At 39.1% G+C, this 22,589-nt stretch overlaps 1 protein-coding gene across 5 annotated transcripts in view; it reads right to left on the minus strand.

Annotated features, from left to right (window-relative positions):
- Positions 1-22,589, minus strand: part of ANK3 (ankyrin 3) — a 332,342-nt gene that overhangs the window by 147,766 nt on the left and 161,987 nt on the right. For all 5 annotated transcript variants that reach the window (XM_047825329.1, XM_047825328.1, XM_047825332.1 and 2 more), the window contains exons 9-16: positions 19,075-19,173; positions 14,366-14,563; positions 12,181-12,279; positions 9,391-9,489; positions 7,442-7,540; positions 4,501-4,698; positions 2,369-2,467; positions 1,989-2,087 (exon numbers count right to left, since the gene is read on the minus strand). In XM_047825329.1, coding sequence (XP_047681285.1) covers positions 1,989-2,087; positions 2,369-2,467; positions 4,501-4,698; positions 7,442-7,540; positions 9,391-9,489; positions 12,181-12,279; positions 14,366-14,563; positions 19,075-19,173 — 990 coding nt within the window. The remainder of the gene's footprint in view (positions 1-1,988; positions 2,088-2,368; positions 2,468-4,500; positions 4,699-7,441; positions 7,541-9,390; positions 9,490-12,180; positions 12,280-14,365; positions 14,564-19,074; positions 19,174-22,589) is intronic.

The following is a 22,589-nucleotide window of genomic DNA, read 5'->3' on the forward strand; positions in this document are numbered from 1 at the left end:
CTATAAAAGCTACTCCAAAGGCTAAGTGCTGTTAGAACTCTTTTCAACTCTTTGTTGTGAAGGATGTTTTACAGACATGGAAACATGAAGTCTTGTTTGACAAATATGAATCTGGAAATCAACTGCAAATATACCTACTACGGACCTATTTAAGGGTTATTTATGGATTGAAAGAAGGAATGGATGGACGGAAGGGTGGCTTACACTCATTTTGCTTCACTTAACTACTTTATGACTCTTGTCAATTCTAAACTGCTTGGTACTAGTTGTGTCAAAATTCTTACTCTCATGTGAGGAATGAACAATTTTCCTATTAATTATCTTACTCTTCTGTGAGGAATGAATAATTTGCTTATTAATTATTTTCCTACCAAGAACCTGGAGTTATTATAATATAATAAAAGTGGCCCAGGCCCGAAAGGATATTAAAATATACTGAAATGAAATAGACAATCATTAAGCTTCAATGTAATTTTTTTCATTTTTTAAATTGTGGTAAATATACATTCTGTAAAACCAAACCATTTTTAAATGTATAGTCAATGGCATTAACTACATTTCACATTGTTCTGGAACCATTACCACCATCCATCTTCAAACTGAAACTCCATCCATTAAACACCAATTCCCCAGTCCTTCCTCCCTTTAGCCCCTGGCAACCAGCATTCTACTTTCTATCTCTCTATGACTGAACTCATACAGTATTTGTCCTTTTGTGTGATTGGTTTATTTCACTTAGCATGGTGTCTTTGAGGCTGATTAATGTTGTAGCATGTGCCAGAATTTCCTTCCTACTTCCTCCATTGTATGTATACACCACATTTTAGTTATCTGTTCATTCTTCAATAAATACTGGGTTGCTTCCACCTTTTGGCTACTGTGAATAATGCTACTATTCATTTTTGTTTTAAAGATAAAGCTTTATCAAAGGTCAAGGCATGGTTTTGTGATAGAAAAAATGTTTGTCAGAATCAGAAACTATGGAGGGAAAGCCACATTTAGATGAAAAGCAAATTTGGAGGTTTGGTTCTGAAGTATAGATTTCACTGGGTACATTCTGGAGAGGCTGGGGCAGGAGATAATTAAGACATATAGGAAAAGAGGTCCTGAGGAGAAATAGGTGTCAAAGATAACCTAGTCTTCAAAAAGAGAAGGTACCTGAAAACTTTCTCTCTTAAAGTCCACAAAGTGATCTAGAACAGCCCATTCATTGATTGACCTGTGTGTACAATTGACCTGTGTGTACATTTTAAAAATGCTAAAAGTTTTTCCAACCAATAGTATTTAGTGAAAGAACTAGACAGCATTAAGTTGTGGTTTGTATGTTTCCACTTTTCTCAGATCACAGCCACCTGTTCCACAAGAGAGAGCTTACTAAACTGACAGCACTCTATTAACCTATCTTCAAATACACTCTTCTTTATGATTTGCCTCTCAAATCAGAATATCAGGGAATCAGGAAGCCATATACTCTATGTATCTCTTTTCTGAAAAATGTAGGTTGTCTACTGGCCCCAAATACCCTAATAATAGGAATAAAGATTCCTCTTAAGAATCATAAAAACACATAAACAAAATTTCCCAACCCATGTTATTAAACAGAAATAAATAACTCGAAGGCAATGTTTTATGGCCAGGAAAATATCACACATATTTTATAACCTTGAAAAATCAGACTTTCTTACTCCCTCAGGCTATGCTGATGTTTTTAATCTGGCTGAAGAATACTTCAACTTTATTTCCTCCACAGGCTCCAGGATGTCCCGGATTTTTAAGGAAAATCAATTGGCACGTGAATATTTATTGAGCATCTACCACATTAGGTGACCAAAGATCTGAAGGCACAGATTTCCTGAGGAGCTTATATTTCTATGTCTTTTAAGTGATGTCTAAGGTGCAGGGTGCTACATGTGCAGCAAAGTGGATGCACATACAGAGACCAACAGACACTGCCCACAGGCCTCCTCGGGCTGTCCAATCACAGATACCTTTGCAGCCGCGTGAGGTGAGGCTCCTTGGTCCAAAAGCAGGAGGGCCACTTTCTGATTATCGTAATGTGCAGCTACGTGCAGTGGAGTTAGCCCGCTCTGAAAACACGTGCAGAAACAACAACCAGTGTCAAAAGCGTCTTAACATCAGAGGCCTAGATTTAGGAGATAGGATTAGTGTGGGTTCAACACAGAGTGTAAGTTACATTCCGCTTTCCACAATGCTTGGACCCCAGCGTTCACCTCCTGTTTCCAAAGTGATCTTCATCCTATGCGACTTAACTCGGGACTAGTCATAATTTGCGTGGCTGGTGGTGAAGTAGCAAGTGCTTGTTTTGCTACCATGGAAGGGGCCTGCTACAAGGTGGTCAGCCTCATACCTTCCCAGCAGCATCTGGAGATGCACTTTTCTGTAGCAGGAGATTGGCTACTTCCAGCTTCCCATACTTTGCGGCCACATGGAGGGGAGTAAATCCTTTCTGGAAACAGAAACATAAAAATAATGACCAAGAGAAACGAAACAAAGGTATCGCTTTCTTGGAACCAATGAATTATTCTCACGATGAAGCACAGTTAAGCCTGTATTTAAAGACCAACACTGGAAGATGACAGCTAGAATCTCCTTATCAACAAGGATGAGCAGTATTTAATCTTTCTCTCTCTGTTGACTGAGTCACAACATGCCACTAATTCTGGGACTAATCAGGCATCTGACCAGGATGAAGGTGGAGAGCTAGATCTGGGACTTATTCTAGAGCTATTTTGGGATTTCACATTTTGGGAAGAATATGTTACTGGGTCCCAATTTGGATTTGGAAGGCTTGGGAAAATCCAGGACAAGTCTGGACCTCCCATATTCCCACATGACTAGACTGGAGCTTTTCTCTTCTTCTTCTCCTATTTCTGCATGTATACACATATCTTTATGTATGCTCCAGGCCTCAGGGGTAGGAGTCAGAGAATCATGCATCTTAACCACAAAAGGTGAACTGAATAATAACACATGGTTCTATCCCAGTAAGTTTGCAAGAGCTGGGTACTGAGAGTGGAGTAGTTGCTCTCCCTTGCTACCTGCTCCTACAAGGACATGGGTATCCACCAGTCAGTCACTATGCACAGTTATGGAGGTTCCCAAGCATGAGTCAGCAACTGGAGGGTCATCAACACATTTGACCTCATGAGACTAAAGCCAACTAGAGCCAATGGGCAGCTGGCATGGTGGGAGGGCAAGTGTACTCAAAACCTCATCACTCATTACTCTGTTTTACATATTAAATGAAATCCAGGAACTTTGCAACTCTGCTCTACTTAAGAGCCTGAAGAGTCACAGAGGGCAAAAGTTGGAGGTAGTCATCATTTATTCGGATAGTTTTCCAAGTATTTCTAATTATTGTAATTATCTTGTGCATTGATCACACTTCTCTGCATCCAAATAAGGGAGTGAAGCACTGATTTCTAGTTTTCTAAGACATGCCATAGGCCAATTCATCTTTCTATCACACTTGTTAGGTTTACGTAGTATCACCAAAAAATGAGCTCTAAATTTGCAGTCTGTACCCACAAAGTAACTGAGTGGTAGATTATTGTTCTAAGGCATCAGAGTTGAGATTTTAAAAATTAAACCATTAATCATACAAGACAACAGCAACAAAAGAACACCAAACAAAAATAATCCAAGAAAAATTCACCTCCTGATTTGAAAGTGGTTTGTATACCTGGCCTCAGCAGGAGACATCTATGGCTGTGTTTTTAAATTACCATTTAAATCTATCAAATAATGTGCAAGAAACATTGTAATCTAGATATCATTGATGGTTCTTTGGAAGATAATGCACTGAGAAACATAAGACAAACAAACATACCCCAAACTACCCTGCCTCACTCCATGGCTTTGTTTAAATTTATTAAAAAAAATTTTTTTTAATGTTTATTTTTGACAGAGAGAGAAAGAGACACAGCATGACCTGGGGAGGGGCAGAGAGACAGGGAGATACAGAATCCGAAGCAGGCTCCAGACTCTGAGCTGTCAGCACAGAGCCCAACGCAGGGCTCAAACCCACAGACTGTGAGATCATGACCTGAGCCAAAGTCGGATGCTCAACTGACTGAGCCACCCAGGTACCCCTTATTTTTTTAATGTTTATTTATTTTTGAGAGAGAGAGAGAGAGAGGGAGAGAGAGAGAGAGAGAGAGGTGCAGAATGTGAGCAGGGGAGGAGCAAAGAGAGGGAGACAGAATCAGAAGCAGGCTCCAGGCCCCGAGCTGTCAGCACAGAGCCTGATGTGGGGCTCGAACCCATGGACCACGAGATCATGAACTGAGCTGAAGGTGGACGCTCAACCGACTGAGCCACAAGGCGCCCCTCCATGGTTTTGCTGACCATGTTAAGGGCTATCCTGGGATCCCAAGGATAGATGTCGTTGTACCACTCGTGTACCTATTACCATGCTGGGAATTGTAAGGAGGATGGATCTGGGGGGACACAACAGGATTCCAAGATTCACTTTCATACCTTTGTTGTTATAGATAAAGATGCGCCATGATCCAAAAGGAATGCAGCTACGTCCTCATGCCCCTCGCGGGCCGAAAGGTGGAGTGGGGTATACCCAGAAGTTGTGGCTGCATTTGGAGATGCTCCTTGCTGCAACAGCTGTTGTACTATATCTGCCTTCCCCAATCGGGCAGAAATGTGGAGTGGGGTTTGGTCATCCTAAATGACAAGGTTGAAATACAAGGCTGATTAGCTGAGAACACAATGGTGACATTGTGAAACATTCAGCAAACTTTGCTTGGTATCAGAGGCTACCGTAGATTCTTTGCTTCAATGCTAAAAAAATCCCATTTATCTTTTTCTTTAACATTTAGTAAGGGGGAGATGGTGGATCTAAGCACCTTAAATACCCTTTGAGTAACCTATTAGTATGAAAAGTGTGAAAGGCAGTTCTATCTATAAATTATCCTCACTATCACCTGCCATATTTTATTAAAATTTTATCCCCTAATGATTCCTTTTTTGGGGAGGTAAGGGAATTTATCCTACTAAAACTGGGAAAGGTATTATACCTCACCAGTTATTGTGCCCTCATATGGAATGAATTATTTTATTGGCACCACCTTGTCATAGTCCAAAGCACAGAGGCCGGGTATAGGGTTGTCCAGGTATAACTGCACAAAGACTCCTAGCCAAGAAGGCTGAAAGGCAGCCAACCCTCTGCTTGTCAAGGTGTACATCCTGGCATGAGCTGTATCTGCCTAGGAAAGGCCCCTTATTACAATTCACTCCCAGGCATGAGGCACTATATCTTGCACCTTGAGGATCTTATCCCCAAATGGGAGAGGCATCTTTTCCTAGTTTGCCCAAAGATGCCTTGTGGTGGTCATCCAATGAGAAATCCTCTATTTGAGTGTGAAAAAATTCAGGTAAGTACTTTAAATAGGGAAGCTAGAGAGAAGAGGTTGGAGCACAGGAGACTGCTCTGAAAAGCTAAGGAGGATGAGAGTCAAGGTCAAAGCAAGAGGGTCTATGTAAGAAGTATAAGAGGAATTGGTGGAGCCACAGAAAGAAGAATACTGAAAACAGAAAAAAGATAATTATCACAGAAAAATTTCCTGTAATTCTGCTACTTCCACGACCACCACTAAACATGGGCTGAGCACCTACATGTCCCAAGCTCTGTTCTAAGTACGCCACCTACATGAATTCATTAATCATCACGACAATCTTACCACTTGTAACTGTTAGTATTTCCATTTTCTATATGAAGAAACTAGAAAAATAAATGTGCCACAGAGATAGATATTCATTAACTCGCTCAAACACTATATAGCTAGTAAATGGAGGACCAAGGTTCAAATCCAGGCATTCTGGCTGAGAAAGAAAGGTTCTTAATCACAATACATACTGCCTCCTTAATGAAACAATAACTATAAATTCTATGCTCAATTTCAGCCGTGAGTGAAACCTTTTCCTGGATACAATGCTTGATATGTCACTAACAACACTCAGAAAATGTGAGGTTTCTTGTAATCCATGGTAGAGTATAGCTTTTCTTATTTATTCTACTTTACTGATTAAGCAGACTGAACCACCATCTCTAGATCAGGGGTATGAAAACTACAATCCAGGGGCCAAATCCAGTTGCCACCTGTGTTTGTAAACCAAGTTTTATTGGAACATGGACACGCCCATTTGCTTATGTAGGATTGCCCATCACTGCTTCTGTTCCAGAATGTCAGAGTCGAGCAGCTGTGACAGAGATGGTGCATCTGTTAAAGCCTACAATATATACTAACAGGCTCTTTACAGAAAAAGTTTGCTGACCTCTGTCTCCAGATCCTCTGTAAAATCCACCAACTGGCACCACAGTACATTGGACACCCAAAGCTTGTGTCTGCTGCTGTTATAACCTTTAGGCCCATCTGCAGATCTTATGCTTACAATAATCTAGTTGTGTTTGTTCCCACACTACTATTTTGTACTAGTTACATTGCTACTTTGTGCTATATTTGCACTAATTAATTAAACAATCGCACAATATGTTAGCAGGTAAAATATGAATCTGAAAGGGAAAGATTAATTTTCCCCTAAGAAGACTAATTTAAAAGCCTTGGAAAGCTTTGACAGAAGTTGATAAAAAACAATTGTGGTCAAATTAGATATGGGTAAGACAACTAAATATTTTGGGGGGATGTTATAAAAGTCTAGACATATTTTGTATACAAATTGCTTCATATATGTCTCAGTTTTCTCACTACTTAACCTGAAACTAGAAACTGCAGACCATTTATATACTGAAGGTTAAATTAAATGATTAAGGCATTTACATATTTATTTACGATCCCTGACCTGAACTGCCATTTTGATAGCCAGACCAACTACCTATCTCAATAGTGAAAGAAAAGTGGGTTTCTTCTGGGAGCTAAACCAGGAAAGCGAAGCATTCAGTCTCAACCCAGACATTCTTCTATGCAAAGGCAAATCCCTAAAGCCACTCCAATTTGAGTCTGAGGGTTTATAACATCTCAAGTTGTGAAGAAAAGGTAAAACCTTCCTTTTTCCTTTTATGGCTATGACAGGTGACATATAAGTCAACCAAAAGAGTTCAATTATGCTTCCAAATTATGCCTGTTCTAGAAGCTTTCCACATGAGCCCTTCTCTATGGAGTGTGAAGAATTCTGGATCAAGTCTAGGTTTGATTCCAAAATCTGTTAGAGGCTAGCAATGTGCCAAGGATGCAAAGTTCTTGTTCTATTTAATTTTGTAAAATAATTGAACGGACAAATGTGTAGGGAAGGATTTTTTTTTTTTTTTACAATATCACTTGGATAGATACTTTTGTCATGACTTTATAAGAGTATCCCTGAAAGAGAGCATGCAGGTGTTTAAAGGTTTTAATAAAATCAAGGGTAATTTTTTTCCTCAAGAGCAAAGGCTTTCCTGTGTCACACATACCTTGGCTTTAGCTTCTACCTGAGCGCCGTCTTGCACCAGATACCTCACGACTTCAGCTTGGCCAGATCGAGCTGCCATGTGCAGCGCTGTTTCTCCTCTCTGGGGAACATGAGCCAAAGGTAATTAATGGAAGCTCTGAAGAAGGGTGGCATATTTTATTTGCATAATGCTTATGATGTAGGGTGTTTTTCTTTTTTAAGTAAAAAATAGTCCCAAGCACTTCCTTATTGAAAATGAGGAAAGATCGGAAATGAAATACACAAGAATTTCACAGCAACCTGATTCCTGATGGAAGGGATTGGAGTAACCCTTGGGGAGCCTGGTCTCCAACAGTGTCAGAAGTGCTGCTCAGTGTGGCCTCCTCCCAGCTTGAAAGGTGAATACTCCCAGGAGCCAAGCAAGAGGGGAGATGAGTGAGTGGGGCAGGAGGGGAGCGCTCAACTTGACAGCCCGACGCCTTGCCCAAGGGAGGCTGCTGCTCCTTGGCATCTGCAGACCACTTCAGTAGTTGTGCCAGATGCCAGCCATATCATGCCACACCTTCCTATTTTTCAAAAGCTGGCAGTTTGGCTGTTTGTATATACTTCTTAAACCTTGACCACAAAATCAGAATTGCAAACAGAACAAAACAGAAATCCTATGTTGCCAGGGCAGTATAGACACACCTGAGGGCCAGACTTTGCTGTTGGCTGTTGGTTTGCATTCTGTGATTTAGCTCAGCAGACCAGTATTCTGGTCTTTGGACATTATCCCATGGGGCCATTTTCTTGGCCACTGGACTTCTCCACCCTGACCACTTCCCTCACTGTCACCAGAGAGAGTTTAATTCAGATTATCTATTCATTTATTTCATAAAAAAATGTAAACAATATAGAAAACATGGATAGACAAAAAGAAACAAAAGGTCATAAAAAGCAAATATATTCTCCCACACAAGTGATATCCACCTAAAAATTCCTTTTATAAATTGAGCATTGCTTTACAGGACATCCACCTCCATGGAAGGATACACAAGGACATATTTTGCATGTAACTTGTTACTATGCTTACTAGAAAGGCATTGGAGATATAGTTTACCAGATCATCCAGGGTTCTCTTTATGAAGGGAAACATTCTCTCTCTCTCTCTGGCGTTAGGAACAGGAAAGATGATATTTCTGCTCAGAAGCTGGTCTGTTCCTATCTTGTGGGTGTGTTCATTTGGGCTGTTAGAAGACAGAGCCTTCCTGGAGGCCCACCCTCAGGGTGAGTGTGCAGGACCTTATGGCTTGCCCTTTCTGTGCCAGAAAGTGTTTATTTGATTTTTACTGCTTTGGTGCTCATGAGTCCAAGTAGTGTTGTTATGCTTATGGTCTGGTATGCTAATATTATTATGAAGACAAACTTAAAATCCTATAAAACAATGTCAAATGCCACACGTAGATCTAGAGTGATAAGTCACTTAGAGAGTGATATTTACTCTGAAATGAGCGATGATTAATATGGGACAATACCATCTGATAATCTATGAACATGGGTTTGTTATAACCATGGGTTTGCTATAACATGGTCAAGCTCACTAAAGAGAAGAATTACTTTGGATTTACTTGAAATTACAATAATGATCATTTGAAGTGCCTCCTCAACATGAAACACTTCTTTAAATGCTTCTATTGTAAATTCTTCCCCTCCACAAAAGCTATTTTTTAAAGCATAACATCTGGTAGTAACATATCTGCAAATTTAATGCACACAACCTGTAAGTCCTAACAATTTGTGTCCAGCTGGCGACTGAATGGATCTTCCCTTCGAAGTAAAGGAAACCACAGGTATTCTCAAATTTTGTCCTTCTAAGTAGTCACATTAAATAGTAATGAATTTAATTACAATAAAAAATAAGTAAATAAGAGCAATTTTTACCAGTTTCTTAAATACTCATAATTGGACATTCTTTGTTAAAAGGATACTTACCACATTGGTCGTGTTTGGTGAGGCTCCATGATGCATTAGTTGTGATACGATATTTACATGCCCCATGAAGGCAGCAACATGGATTGGGGTAAGGCCCGACTAGGAAGAAAAGAGGGAAATAGTGGTTTGTGAGCTTATCATAAAAAGGTTTTGTCTGCCTGCCTCCCTGTCTGCCCTCCATGCACCCACCCATTCATTCATCCATCCCACACTCATCTTAACATAACCACTCAAGTGATCAGATCAGAAGACGTCAGGACATTGCCCACTATGTCAGATTCTATAAGATAAATGTATTAATACATAATAATCATTTCCTTAAAGCAGGTTCAGTGATTATGAAGGACCTATGTCATATCTGCTAAAGAATGATTTCAAACATTCTATAAAGAGCTATGAAAAAAAAAATTAGAGAGAAATGACCTGAAGTTTTCCCCCTTTGCTACTAAACCTTTCTTATCCATATAACTATGTGTGTGTGGGGGGGGAGGGGGGGTAGGTGCATGTATGATTACATACATACTATTAAAAAGCTGACTTTCTGGGGCGCCTGGGTGGCTCAGTCGGTTAAGCGTCCGACTTCGGCTCAGGTCATGATCTCACGGTCCGTGAGTTCGAGCCCCGCGTCGGGCTCTGTGCTGACAGCTGAGAGCCTGGAGCCTGTTTCACATTCTGTGTCTCCCTCTCTCTCTGACCCTCCCCTGTTCATGCTCTGTCTCTCTCTGTCTCACAAATAAATAAACGTTAAAAAAAAATTTTTAAAAAAGCTGACTTTCATTTCAGATCCTATTTTGGCCTTTAAAAATGATTCTGACGAACTTAGAGTCAACTGATCCCATTGTACACAAAAGAGCATGGTACTTAACAGAAGGCCAACCCTCTAATAAATGAGCAGATCACATTAATTGTTTTAATCACTTAATTTTAACTTTATGAATATTACAAATTAAGGTGATATAATTAAAGCAAATAATACAATGATTACTAGACAAGACTTTAAATTTTGTTTGTCCCAAATCCTATACACACACACCCTTATGCTTCTTATATGAAATGATGCCATTTTGAATTTTTTAGAATTTAATTCCATGTACAGCATGAACACCATAAGTTGGTAAAAATGCTTAATATGGCTAGAAATAGCTAATGTATTTTAAAAAGAGAATGAGAAGGAGATCCAGTCTCAACAGGAATTTGAGAAATGTCAAAAAATATGTGAAAGAAATTCTGTCTAATAAAAGTGAAGTAAAAGGCAGAAGAGAAAGACTTCTGGTTGGCCAGGCTTCAAATAATGGGCACTGAGGAAAATGAGAACTGTGTTAAAAATTTGACACCTTTTTCCATCAGTAGGGGGAGTCCTTAGAACATGTACAAGGCATGTTCTCATCTTGGTCTGCCTTGCCTTTTAAAGCTCTGAGGAGTACAGGGCTGGCAGAGGATCCTTTCCAGTTGCTGACATCTCTGGATATTTAATCAAACACCAATCAAAAATATTTTATTTCGGAGCCCATTCTGATCTTTAAAAATGGTTGCCATATACTGAGAATAAGCTTTTAAAATAACAGGTCCCTACCATAAAGACATGGGAGTGACAAAAGAGCAAATCAGTATTAATATTTTCAACCATTTAATAACGTTAAATTTGTGTTACAAATCAAGGCAGATATTTGAAGATAAGAAACTAGGCTAGATCTCAAATTTTATATCTGCTTCAAATGCTACAGTCTTTATTGATGCATTCAGCAGACCTTTACTGAATGGCCTATACCATGTTGCAGGCATCTATAGACCCATCAGACTCAGGCCTGCCTTGATGGAGCCTGCACTTTCTGGGGAGGGGGAGTGGCTAGGTCATAAGTGAAGCATCCAGATAAGTGCTTTAACGGAAACAGGCACAGGAAGAGGTGCTTCGAGGAGGACCTCCTAGACGAGGCTAAGGACTTCCTAGTGAGTGGCCCCAGATTCGTCCTGAAGAGTGTACAGGATTAGCCAAGATAGCAAACTGGGGGTGACACATGGAAGGTACAGAGATAGGAGGGGAATGAAAGGGTATCCAGTCCCAGAAAATGCTGTGGCTGGAATCTATGGAGAGCAGAGTGCTGGGGGCGGGGCAGGCTGGGGAGTCTGGAGTGGTAGATGCCAGGAGTGCTTAGCACTAATCCTGGTGGAATGTTTCTCTGAGTTCTGTGTCAGTTTTACAAGAGAAACCTAGAGTTGTCCTTTACTAACTTCAGCAACTCTGTGTTTTCTTAATTCTGAGTTTTTAGAGAGAGTAATGCTCAGTTTACAAACACTGAGGGGTGGTGTTATATAAGGTTTCTCAACCTTGGCACATCTGACATTTTGAGCCAGATAATCTTTGTTGTAGAAGGCTGGCCTGAACGTTGTGAAATATTTAGTAGCATCTGGCCTCTAGCCACTAGACACCAGGAGCACCATCCACTTGTCAGAACTAAAAATACCTCCAGACATTTTCACATGCCTCCTGGGGGACAAAATCACCCCCATCTGAGAAGCACCGCATTACAGAATTTCAAGTAAATTATGCTTTCAGTGGTGGCGCCACTCACCCCTGAGCACAAAGCGTGTGTTCTGAATGATGTGTTTATACTCATTCCCCCTCATACCTGTCTGCTTCCCTCTGACCTTGCAGCCCCTTGGGTGAAGGCTTCAGAAAGTAGTGGCAACCATATACACAGCAAAACTAGAAACTAGAATGGCTCTGGGACTCCAGCTGTGAAGACCATCCCCTCATGACCCAGGGTACCCTAGATATCCCACTCCCCTCACCTCGGTTACGGCTTGGATGGATGCACCGTGTTTCAGAAGGAGTTCCATGACTTTAATCCGATTCTTCTTGCAGGCAATATGAAGAGGGGTAAAGCCATTCTGAAAGGGACAAAGACAGAAGTACATTACTGCCTTCCATTGAAATCCAGTTCCATTGCGTGTGATAAATGTGTTGCAAAATGAAGTTCTGTAAAGATTTGGAAGTGAGCAGAAACAATGAGGGGTTAACAGAATGCAGATTCTTTTCTGGAAGTGTAGGTAGTCTAGCTGCTCCTAGAAATCTGAAGTACCTTGGTGATCATGAACAGGAAGTGGATTTTTGTCATGGTCTCAGTAGCTAAGACAAAACAGTCATGCATTTTTAAAGATTATTTTATTTTGGAATTTTCTCTTCTAAATAATGTATCCCTCCCTTCTCCATCCCATTTCAAACACAGACTAAAAACAGCTGGGTCCAAACATTTGTCCTCACAGCCAAAACTTTGCCAATACTATTCAGACTTCAACTATAAGACCAGTTCTAGAATGTTTTCATCCCAGGGGCATCTGGGTGGTTCAGTCGGTTAAGCGTCTGACTTCGGCTCAGGTCATGATCTCACAGCTCATGAGTTCGAACCCCTCGTCAGGCTCTGTGCTGACAGCTCTGAGCCTGGAGCCTGCTTCAGACTTTGTTTCTCCTTCTCTCTCTGCCCCTCCCCCACTCATGCTCTATCTCCCTCTGTCTCTCAAAAATAAATAAATGTTAGAAAAATTTAAAAAAAAGATCGTTTAGAATGTTTTCATCCCTTCCATTTTTAAATTTCAAGTAGGTACTTAGTCCAAGGAAACAGGAAGTGAAACAACCCAACATTATTTGGATCATTTGGTTTAATATTTAATCTACTAAAGGAATCTGCTTTTTAACATATTACCTACCAATTTGTACTGCCTGATAATTGAGACCATGGAGCATTTTTCAGCCACCATAGAGAAGTATAATATATCAGGGTCCACTATAAAAGCTTAGGTCAAAGTCACTATAGGTGCTTCCATAGCCATTGTGAGACCATTTACCTGGCCAGAGTCCATTCCAGGATGACTGGCTACAATCTCTACATGTTGTGAAATCTTTAGAGTCAGAGGAAAATGAGAGTGAATGTCCACACCCTGTTTTAAGGCTTTTTTTTTCTTGTATGGAAAAATGAGTCATGATTAATAATTTCTTTTCCTCCCTTCTCAGAATGCAAAGATATGTTTGATATACCGGGCAGGTCAACAGCTCTTGAAATGCTGTTGTGGTAAAAGTTTTTCGAGTGACAAAGACGGTGGAGCTGCCTGGGGCCAAGAGTGCTCTTCAGTCCTCATCTTTCCTGCCCACTGGTCCTGAGCCCACAGAGGACCAGAGGTGCCATGGATTCATTCAGACAGGGAGATAGCACCAGTTGGAACGGAGCAGTGACCCTTTCCAAATCAGTTGATCAGATGATAGCCTTTACCTCAAAACTGCTAGGAAACTCACATGTTTCCCCTAACATTTGGTGACTGTTTTTTTCCTAAACATGGGTACTTATTCTGAACTAAACTTAAACAGCTTACCAAATTGGGTTTATTTATTTTTCCAAAGACAACACACACCATCTTGTTATGAAAATAAAACTATAGCACAGCTAAGCGTTAAAATAACGGATCATCTTAGGAGTTAAGACTACAAATCAGACCCAAATTTTCATTTTTATCACTAGGAAAAGGAGATGACAGGCAATGTGTTAACTTACGTGGTAAACATAACACAAAATTTCAGCTCACAAATTCCTAGACCTCTGATGCTGAGGATAAAGTTTTTTGACCATTTTACTTCATGTTTAGATCTCAGGAAAAAAATTTAATTCACATAATTACAACTTTACCTTCAGTAAGATTGGTTTGACCAGCTCAGTCTTTTTTTTATACTTACATGGTCTTTGGGTCTTGTTTATTGTAAAAGATTCACCAGTGTGGCTATAAAGAGAATGATTTAGCCCTATCAGCCTTGTTCATGTCAGAAATAGGTTGTTTCTTTAAAAGATATTTGAAAAAGTTGATAGGAAGTACATTTTATTTAACTAGACTGTCCATTTTTATCTCGTCAAAGTAATCCCTTCACATGCAGAGGTAGCACACTGTCAGCAAGACAACACAGGCTGGACCTGTTGATTGAGCTACTCACCAGGGCTTTGGCATTGGGGTTAGCTTTCTTGTCCAAGAGAACCTTGGCGACCTTGTAATGGCCACAGTGGGCAGCCACATGCAGGGCAGTCAGGTAGTCATTGGTGACGTCATCTACGGGCACGTTATGCTGGAGGAGAAGTTGGACGCAGTTTAAGTGATCCCCTTGTGTGGCCATGTGCAATGGAGACAGTCCATTCTGAAACACATAAGAAAATCAGTTGTTTTACCTTTTAAACACAAATGTGCCAAACACGAAATACAATACAACCATGAAAAAATGAAAACTTTGTTTCTCACACAGAAATACTTTCACCTTTTTTTTTTTAAGATTTTTTTTTTATTTTTATTTTTAAGCAATCTCCACACCAGCATGGGGCTCAAACTCACAACCCCAGATCAAGAGTGGCTCTACCAACAGAGCCAGCCAGGTGCCCCTACCTTCCCCTTTTATGTTTTTTTTTTTAAGTTTTTATTTAAATTCCAATTTGTTAAAATATGGAGTAATATTACTTTTAGGTGTTATAATTTTTTTAATTAAAGAATTTTTTTTTTTTTAATTTTCAGTAAACTCTACACCATACATGGGACTCGAATTCACAATCCCAAGATCAAGAGCTGTATGCTCTACCAACTGAGCCAGCCAGGTACCCTCTTTTTAAAAGGTTTTAATGATTGGTTTGAACTGCAGGTACTTATAAAACAAGTCCTCCCACTTCTTTTATCAGTTGAAAACACATTTTCCAAGAAAATTCCTTTTCTGATTTAAAAATAATGTGAATTGCCCTAAGGCCCATTATTAATCATATTCCCAGTGACGTGGAATTCTCTTTTTTCTTAAGATTTTATTTTTAAGCAATCTTTACACCCAACGTGGGGCTCAAACCTACAACCCTGAGATCAAGAGTTCTCCGCCCCCTGCCCCCCAGAATTCTTAATATTTAAGAGTGAAAAGGACTTTAAAAAAAAACAAAATGAATACCCATGGTATTCATTACACTGGGTTTTATTTTGCCTTTACAAGTTACTAACCCTTGATATTGATACTATATTGATTTGATTAACAAAGAAGTTCTGACTAAACACATTTTATCTCACATCAATGTAGAAAGGAAATTTTCCCTCTGCCATTAGTCTGGTGCCCCCATGTGTCTATGATGAGGAAAGGCAAGGCATTGACCAACTCATTAGCTAATGCTGGCCTCAGTTTAAATCAGCTGGGTTCAATGACAGTTAATCATGTGTGGTGAGAATAAGTCAAAAATTCTTTAAAGAGTTGAGAGAAGAAATGAATAGGCTCAAAGGTAAATAAATAAAACCTTAAAAAAAGGTTAGAGTGACATTTAGCATTCAGTATGTGTTTCCCAGTGAAGGCAAAAACAAGGTATTAAGAGATGAGTCTTTTCAAGAATGCTGCCTTTAAATGTGGAGGCAAAGTGGAGGAAACATGGAAATTTCTAGAGAATCCAATTATTGAGAGAGGCTCTATTAATCACTATGATATAGTTTAACATATCTGGCCAGGGGGGTAGGATATGACCACAAATTCAGTTTCCAAAAATTTGTTTTCAAGTTATTTCCCTTAATTTATCTATAAATGATATAAAATGGGATATCAAGATAGGAAGAAAAGGTGCCAGCCTCCCTCTAGTCACTCTCATGGTATCATTCACTCACTATAAAGTATTTCAACTATTTGTGTTCCTTGAAAGCAAAAGGTTCATGAGTTACAATTTTCCCATACTGCCCCACAGAGAGCCATGTATATATAGAAAGAGGTCAATAAATATTTGTGTGAATTTGAAGACTTCACACAGGGTCAATCAGAATATTTCTACCTAAGAAATTCCACTCCAGGGGCACCTGGGTGGCTCAGTCGGTTAAGCATCTGTCTTTGGCTCAGGTCATGATCTCATGGTTTGTGAGTGCAAGCTCCACATCGGGCTCTGTGCTGACAGCTCAGAGCCTGGAGCCTGCTTCTGATCCTGTGTCTCCCTGTCTTTCTGCGGCTCCCCCTCTCACACACTCTCTCTTTCTCTCAAAAATAAATAAACATTAAAAAAAATTCTCTCCAACATCTTGAATCAAAGTAGACACTAATGTGCAACAAAGGATGGGGACACTGGGGATAGTAGCCCCCACCAGCATATGCACACATGCGCTTCTGTGTTTCCTGCCAAGACATTCCTTTGCTTTATGTTTTGATACAGTCATATGTTTTGATACATTACTTCACGGTGAAGTAAACAAACAAACAAAATCTTAGGAAACAAATGACTTAGTGGCCAGTAGAAATGGAAGGCAGTGTCAACAAAAGAAGGACATTCCCCACTGATACACAAAATAACAATATATGAGTAGTAACATGTCATTGGAGAAGGACAAGAAAGTAAAGATCATGAACCCTAGGGAGAGGGGTCTTACTGCATACTGTACCCTCATAAAGCTGAAAGTATAGATCCAATGTGATGGGTTTTCTTAGCTCAGAAAGATGAAAGCCTTGAGGAATTAGACAAATGTCTTAAAGTCAGAAATGCATTCATTCACCTAATGTTCATTCAGAAAAGGTTTACTGGAAGTCCACTATGTGCCAGGGGCTGATTTAGGTGCTTGGGGTACTGTACTGAATGAGGCAAAGTCCTGGCTTTCATTTTACTGAGGAGAGAGACAGCCGTCAAGAAAGTAAAGTAACAAGAAGGCCTCCCTGAGAAGAAAACATGTGAGTTAAAAAATGTGTGGAGACTGCAGAGATCTGGGACAAGCTGAGGGAACTCAATCTGCAGACACAGGAAATGAGGACAAACTTGGTGTATTCCAGGAAGCAAAAGGAGGAGCAGAATGAGAGATAAGGCACAGAGGTGGTCAGATTCTGGTAAGGAATTTATTAGTGCAGGGGACACTTTAGAATGAAATCGTAGATATGACCTATGTTTATCCATCCTTTTCCAAACTCCAAAGTAATTTAAAACATAAATTCCACAAGAGCACATGCATGTGTGTGCACATGCACACCCACATACCCCCCCCCCCATACACACACAGGAAAGGAAATAAAAACAGATGTGTGATGTCTATAAATTTTAGAATATGAAAAGAGGGCTTAGTGTGTTAACTCAGCCAGGAGAAGACAGAAGGCTGAATGCTATGTGTCTGTGGTGGGCTATAATCAGTGATGAAAAGAAGAAAAAAATCAAGGAAATCTCTTGTAAAGAAAGAATAGATAATGAGATGAACAAAAGGAAGAAAAGATGAGACAGCAATTTTATATTTATGCCTTATTGCTTTGATAAAGTGAAAATTAATTTAAAAAAATTTAAAACAGAGTGTGAGTAGGGGAAGAGCAGAGAGAGAGAGGGAGACACAGAATTCGAAGCAGGCTCCAGGCTCTGAGCTGTCAGCACAGAGCCTGACACGGGGCCCGAACCCATGAACTGTGAGATCATGACCTGAGCTGAAGTCGGACGTTCAGCCAACTGAGCTACCCAGGCACCCCGAAAATTAATTTTTAAGAGAACAAAGGGAATCAGTTGGAAAGTTTTTAGGCAGGAGGTTGACATGATTTAGTTGACAGTTTATCTGGCCACTCTGATTGCACAATGGGAGCAGGATTGGAAAGCAGCGAGGCAGGAAATGTGGGACCAGTAAGGAAGCTATTACAGTTAATGATGAGGTGGCTCTGAAGACAGCAGTAGAGGTGGAAAAGATAGATACAGACTAGGTGAAAGGAAAAAGAACAAACAGAATGGCTTAGATGAGAAGCGCTCAAAAGGCCATGGTGTCATTGCATGCAATGAAACATTGTGGCTGTTTAACTTTGTTGGGTAATATACCTCCCATGGCTCACTAATCTAAACCCTGCATTTCAAATGAGTGAAGGAATTATTCAGACCACCTTAACCATGTTCCATCTTCACTAGGGTTGTTGAGGAAACACCAGAGTGCACACAGAAGCAATATGTGTTTTTGCTGTTTTGATGATATTTAGAAATTAAGGCCCTTTAAAAAGTTTAATACAGCTTCCAAAACTCACTGATTTGATTAATAAAAATAGTAGGGACTCAAGTAGTTCATATGTACCAAAATTTATTTACAAATATTCTTGTTTTTCAAATAGCACCAAAAGGTTTTAACATAAAAATCCAGAAGACATTTTGCAAAACACTATTTGTTGGGCAGTCATGATGCATTCCTTTTGGATATGTCAACTTCCCCAAAGTCCCAAGCAAGATGCAATCTTTCCAAAGTTTCTAGCCTTTATCAGTTAAATGCTATCCTCTTCAATAATCTGTAAACTCTCAAGAAATAAACTAAGGTGTTGGAGAAAGAGAGCCAGCACCCAGACTTTAGAGACTATAGATCTTGTATTTTCTTTCCCCAATAAGCAGTCACTGCTGAACTATGAAAATATTGGATAAAATCAAGCAGTGTTCTTGAAACAAAGCAAAAACAAAAGCAACACACACACACACACACACACACACACACACACGCACACACAAATGACTTTGTGGTACAGTGCATTCTAGCAGAAGGCTTCTTAAACCCAAACTTATTTTGAGGTTCTCCAAAGATTTGGTAAACTAGCCTACCTTAATTGCTAAATGGGAATGATGTCTTTTTTCTACATGATTGAAAAGGCTACATTAAAGAAGCAGTAAAAGGATGTAAAGCTACTTATAGTCAGTGTCCAAGAACTTGGGAAGAAATTACCTTGGTTTTTGAAAGAATGGGGGCAGCTCGATCAAGCAGCATTTCTACCACCTGCTCATGGCCACTCCGTGCTCCACAATGCAGGGGCGTCAGACCATCCTGTTAAACAGAGGAAACATCTTGAGTTACATTCAGTGGGAAAGTCTGTAAATGCAGTGTATTTTTTCAGGATCCAGTACAGCATCCACATGCTGTGGACCTGGGACCTTCAAACATTTATTCACATATCTCAGTTTCATATTTTTAACTAGGAACTAAATTTTTCATAAGTTTAAGTAGTTGTAAAGTATGTAATTTCTCACATATTAGAATACTCACAGTTAAAAACAGAATTGTTCCACTACTCTTCTTATATCCAATGGAACTGAAACACCATATGTAATTTGATATCCACCGTTAAAAAAATATAAAAACAACCTTTTAAAATAGGAATTTGTAATAGGAATTTGACATTGGTCCTCTTCCCTCTTGCATTTCTATTTCCATTTAATTTCTTCCACATGGTTTTATCTTAATATAATATAATTTTGTGCTTGAGTATTTTTAATAAGTTACCATATCATATCTCTTTGCTGTGAAAATATGTAAGTTAAATTTTGAAAAGGTTAAAGATTTCCTGAGAATATAAGTCTTTCAAGCACTAAAGTAAATCTCCTAATTGGAGTTATTAAAATTATTCAAACACAATTGGTCAAAATTGCAAAACCATAATATAAACTTTATGATTATTAAATAAAAGCAACAATTAATTAAAATTCCCCTCTTAATGAGATGTATGTTTTCAAAAACTAGTTCATGTGTCTGCTAATGAATATTAGCTATTGCTGGAATGAGACAGAGTCAGCATCAACACTATCTTGTTTTTTTTTTTAAGTCAAATGCAGTCTTTTTAAATTTTTTATATATTTAAAAAATTCTAGCATAGTTATCATACAGTGTTATATTAGTTTCAGGTGTACAATATAGTGATTTGACAATTCTATACATTACTCAGTGTTCATCATGATAAATGTACTAGTAATCCCCTTTATATTTCATCCACAATCCTCCCCTCCGGTGACTGTCAGTTTGTTCTCCATAGTTAAGAGTCTATTTTTTGGTTGGCTTATCTCTTTCTTTCTTTGTTCCTTTGTTTCATTTCTTAAATTCCACATATCAGTGAAATCATTTGGTATTTGCCTTTCTCTTACTGACTTATTTCATTTAGCATTGTACCCTCTAGATTCTTCCATGTTGTTGCAAATGGCAAGACTTCATTTTTTATGGCTGCCTAATATTCCAGTGTGTGTGTGTATGTGTGTGTGTGTGTGTGTGTATACACATATTACATCTTCTTTATCTATTCATCTATCGATGGACACTTGGGCTGTTTCCATAACCTGGCTATTGTAAATAATGCTGCTATAAACATAGGGGTGCATATATTTTTCCAATTAGTGTTTTCATATTCTTTGGGTAAATACTCAGTAGTGGAATGACTAGATGATATGGTAGTTCCATTTTTAATTTTTGAGGAACCTCCCTACTGTTTTTGGCAGTGGCTGCACCAGTTTGCATTCTCACCAACAGTGCATGAGGGTTTGTTTTTCTCCATATCTTCACCAATACTGTTTGTTGTGTTTTTGATTCTAGCCATTATGACAGGTGTGAAGTGATATCTCACAATGTTTTTGATTTGCATTTCCCAGATGATTAGTGATGTTGAGCATCTTTTTATGTGTCTGTTGGCTATCTGGATGTCTTCTTTGGAAAAATGTCTGTTCATGTCTTTTGCCCATTTTTAATCAGATTATTTGTTTTTTGGGTTGAGGTATAAGTTCTTTATATATTTTGTATACTAACCTTTTATCAGATATGCCATTTGCAAATATCTTCTCCCATCCTGTCAGCTGTCTTTTAGTTTTCTTGTTTCCTTTTCTGTGCATAAGGTTGTTATTTTGATGTAGTCCCAACAGTTTATTTTTGCTTTTGTTTCCCTTGCCTCAGGAGATGTATCTAGGAAAATGTTGCTATGGCCGATGTCAGAGAAATTATTGCCTGTGCTCCTTTCCAGGATTTTTATGGCTTCAGGTCCCACATTTAGGTCCTTAATTTTTTAGCTTATTTTTGTGGTCCAGGTTCATTCCTTTGCTGTCCAGTTTTTCCAACAGGTTAAGAAAGTGGTCTAGGTTCACTCCTTTGCTGTCCAGTTTTTCCAACACCATTTGTTGAAGAGACTTTTTCCCATTGCATATTCTTGCCTCCTTTATTGAAGACTAATTGACCATATAATCATGGATTTATTTCTGGGCTCTCTGCTCTGTTCCATTGATCTATGTATCTGTTTTGGTGCCAGAACCATACTGTTTTGATTACTACAACTTTGAAGGATATCTTGAAATCTGAGATTGTTTTTTTCATTTTCAAGATTGCTTTGGCTATTTGAGGTCTTTTGTGGTTCCATACAAATGTTAGGATTGACTCTTCTAATTCTGTGAAAAATGTTGTTGGCATTTTGATAGGGATTGCATTAAATCTGTAGATTGCTTTGGGTAGTATGGGCAGTTTAACAATATTGGTTCTTTCAATCTAAGAGCACAGAACATCTTTCCATTTGTTTGTGTTGTCTTCAATTTCTTTCACTGGTGTTTTATAATTTTCAGAGTATAGATCTTTCTCTGTCTTGGTTAAGTTTATTGCTTAGGTAATTCTATTATTTTTGGTACAAACACTATCCCATTTTTTTTTTGAGAGATCGCATGAGTCGGGGAGAGAGGGAGAGAGAGAGAATCCCAAGAAGGCAGCATGCTCAGTGCAGAGCCCAATGCAGAGCTTGGTCCCATGACCGTGGGACCCCTGGACCTGAGCCAAAAGCAAGAGTCAGATGCTTGATCTAGTGAGCTACCCAATTTTTGTTTTTATAAATGTTAGTGCTGAGACATCTTGTCTGCACAAATAAGAAGATGGATTTTTGTTAAAGCAGTGTCAACTAATAATTTTTTAAACTCTGGAATTACATGCCAAAATCACCTAATAATATTTTACCAAAGATTTTTTTCAATGATGCATCCTAAGGCAACTCCACTAGCTCCTTCATTTTTGTTGGCAGCAGCAGGATTTCCAATCATCCAATGAGCAGACAAATTTGTTGTTCAATCATTAGAGTCATACAGTTGTTAACATGACACGGATATTCTGAATTCTTCCCCTTGCTCTGTTCTGTCCCCTCTTCTCTCCAAGTTTTGCACCCTGGTGCCAGGTGTGTGAGAGTGACTTAGGTCTTCCTTTTGTGCTAGGAGACAAGGACTATTTTACTACAGGCTAGGTGGGAAGGGAGAATTAGGAGTTAAGGAGTGGAAAATAATTCACTTAAAGCTATCTAAGTGGCCCCAAACTCTATGGAGAAGTTTTCCCCAGCTTGAGGATTCCTGTGGTTGACAAAGCCTACCCTAAGGACAGTCACATTTTAAGATACATTAAAATGTTATCAGTGTATTCAAATCACTTCCCAGATTGTGTGAGCAGATCTTGAAAAT

This window comes from Prionailurus viverrinus, chromosome D2 (genome assembly GCF_022837055.1).
Source record: "Prionailurus viverrinus isolate Anna chromosome D2, UM_Priviv_1.0, whole genome shotgun sequence".
NCBI classification, from domain to species: Eukaryota; Metazoa; Chordata; class Mammalia; order Carnivora; family Felidae; genus Prionailurus; species Prionailurus viverrinus.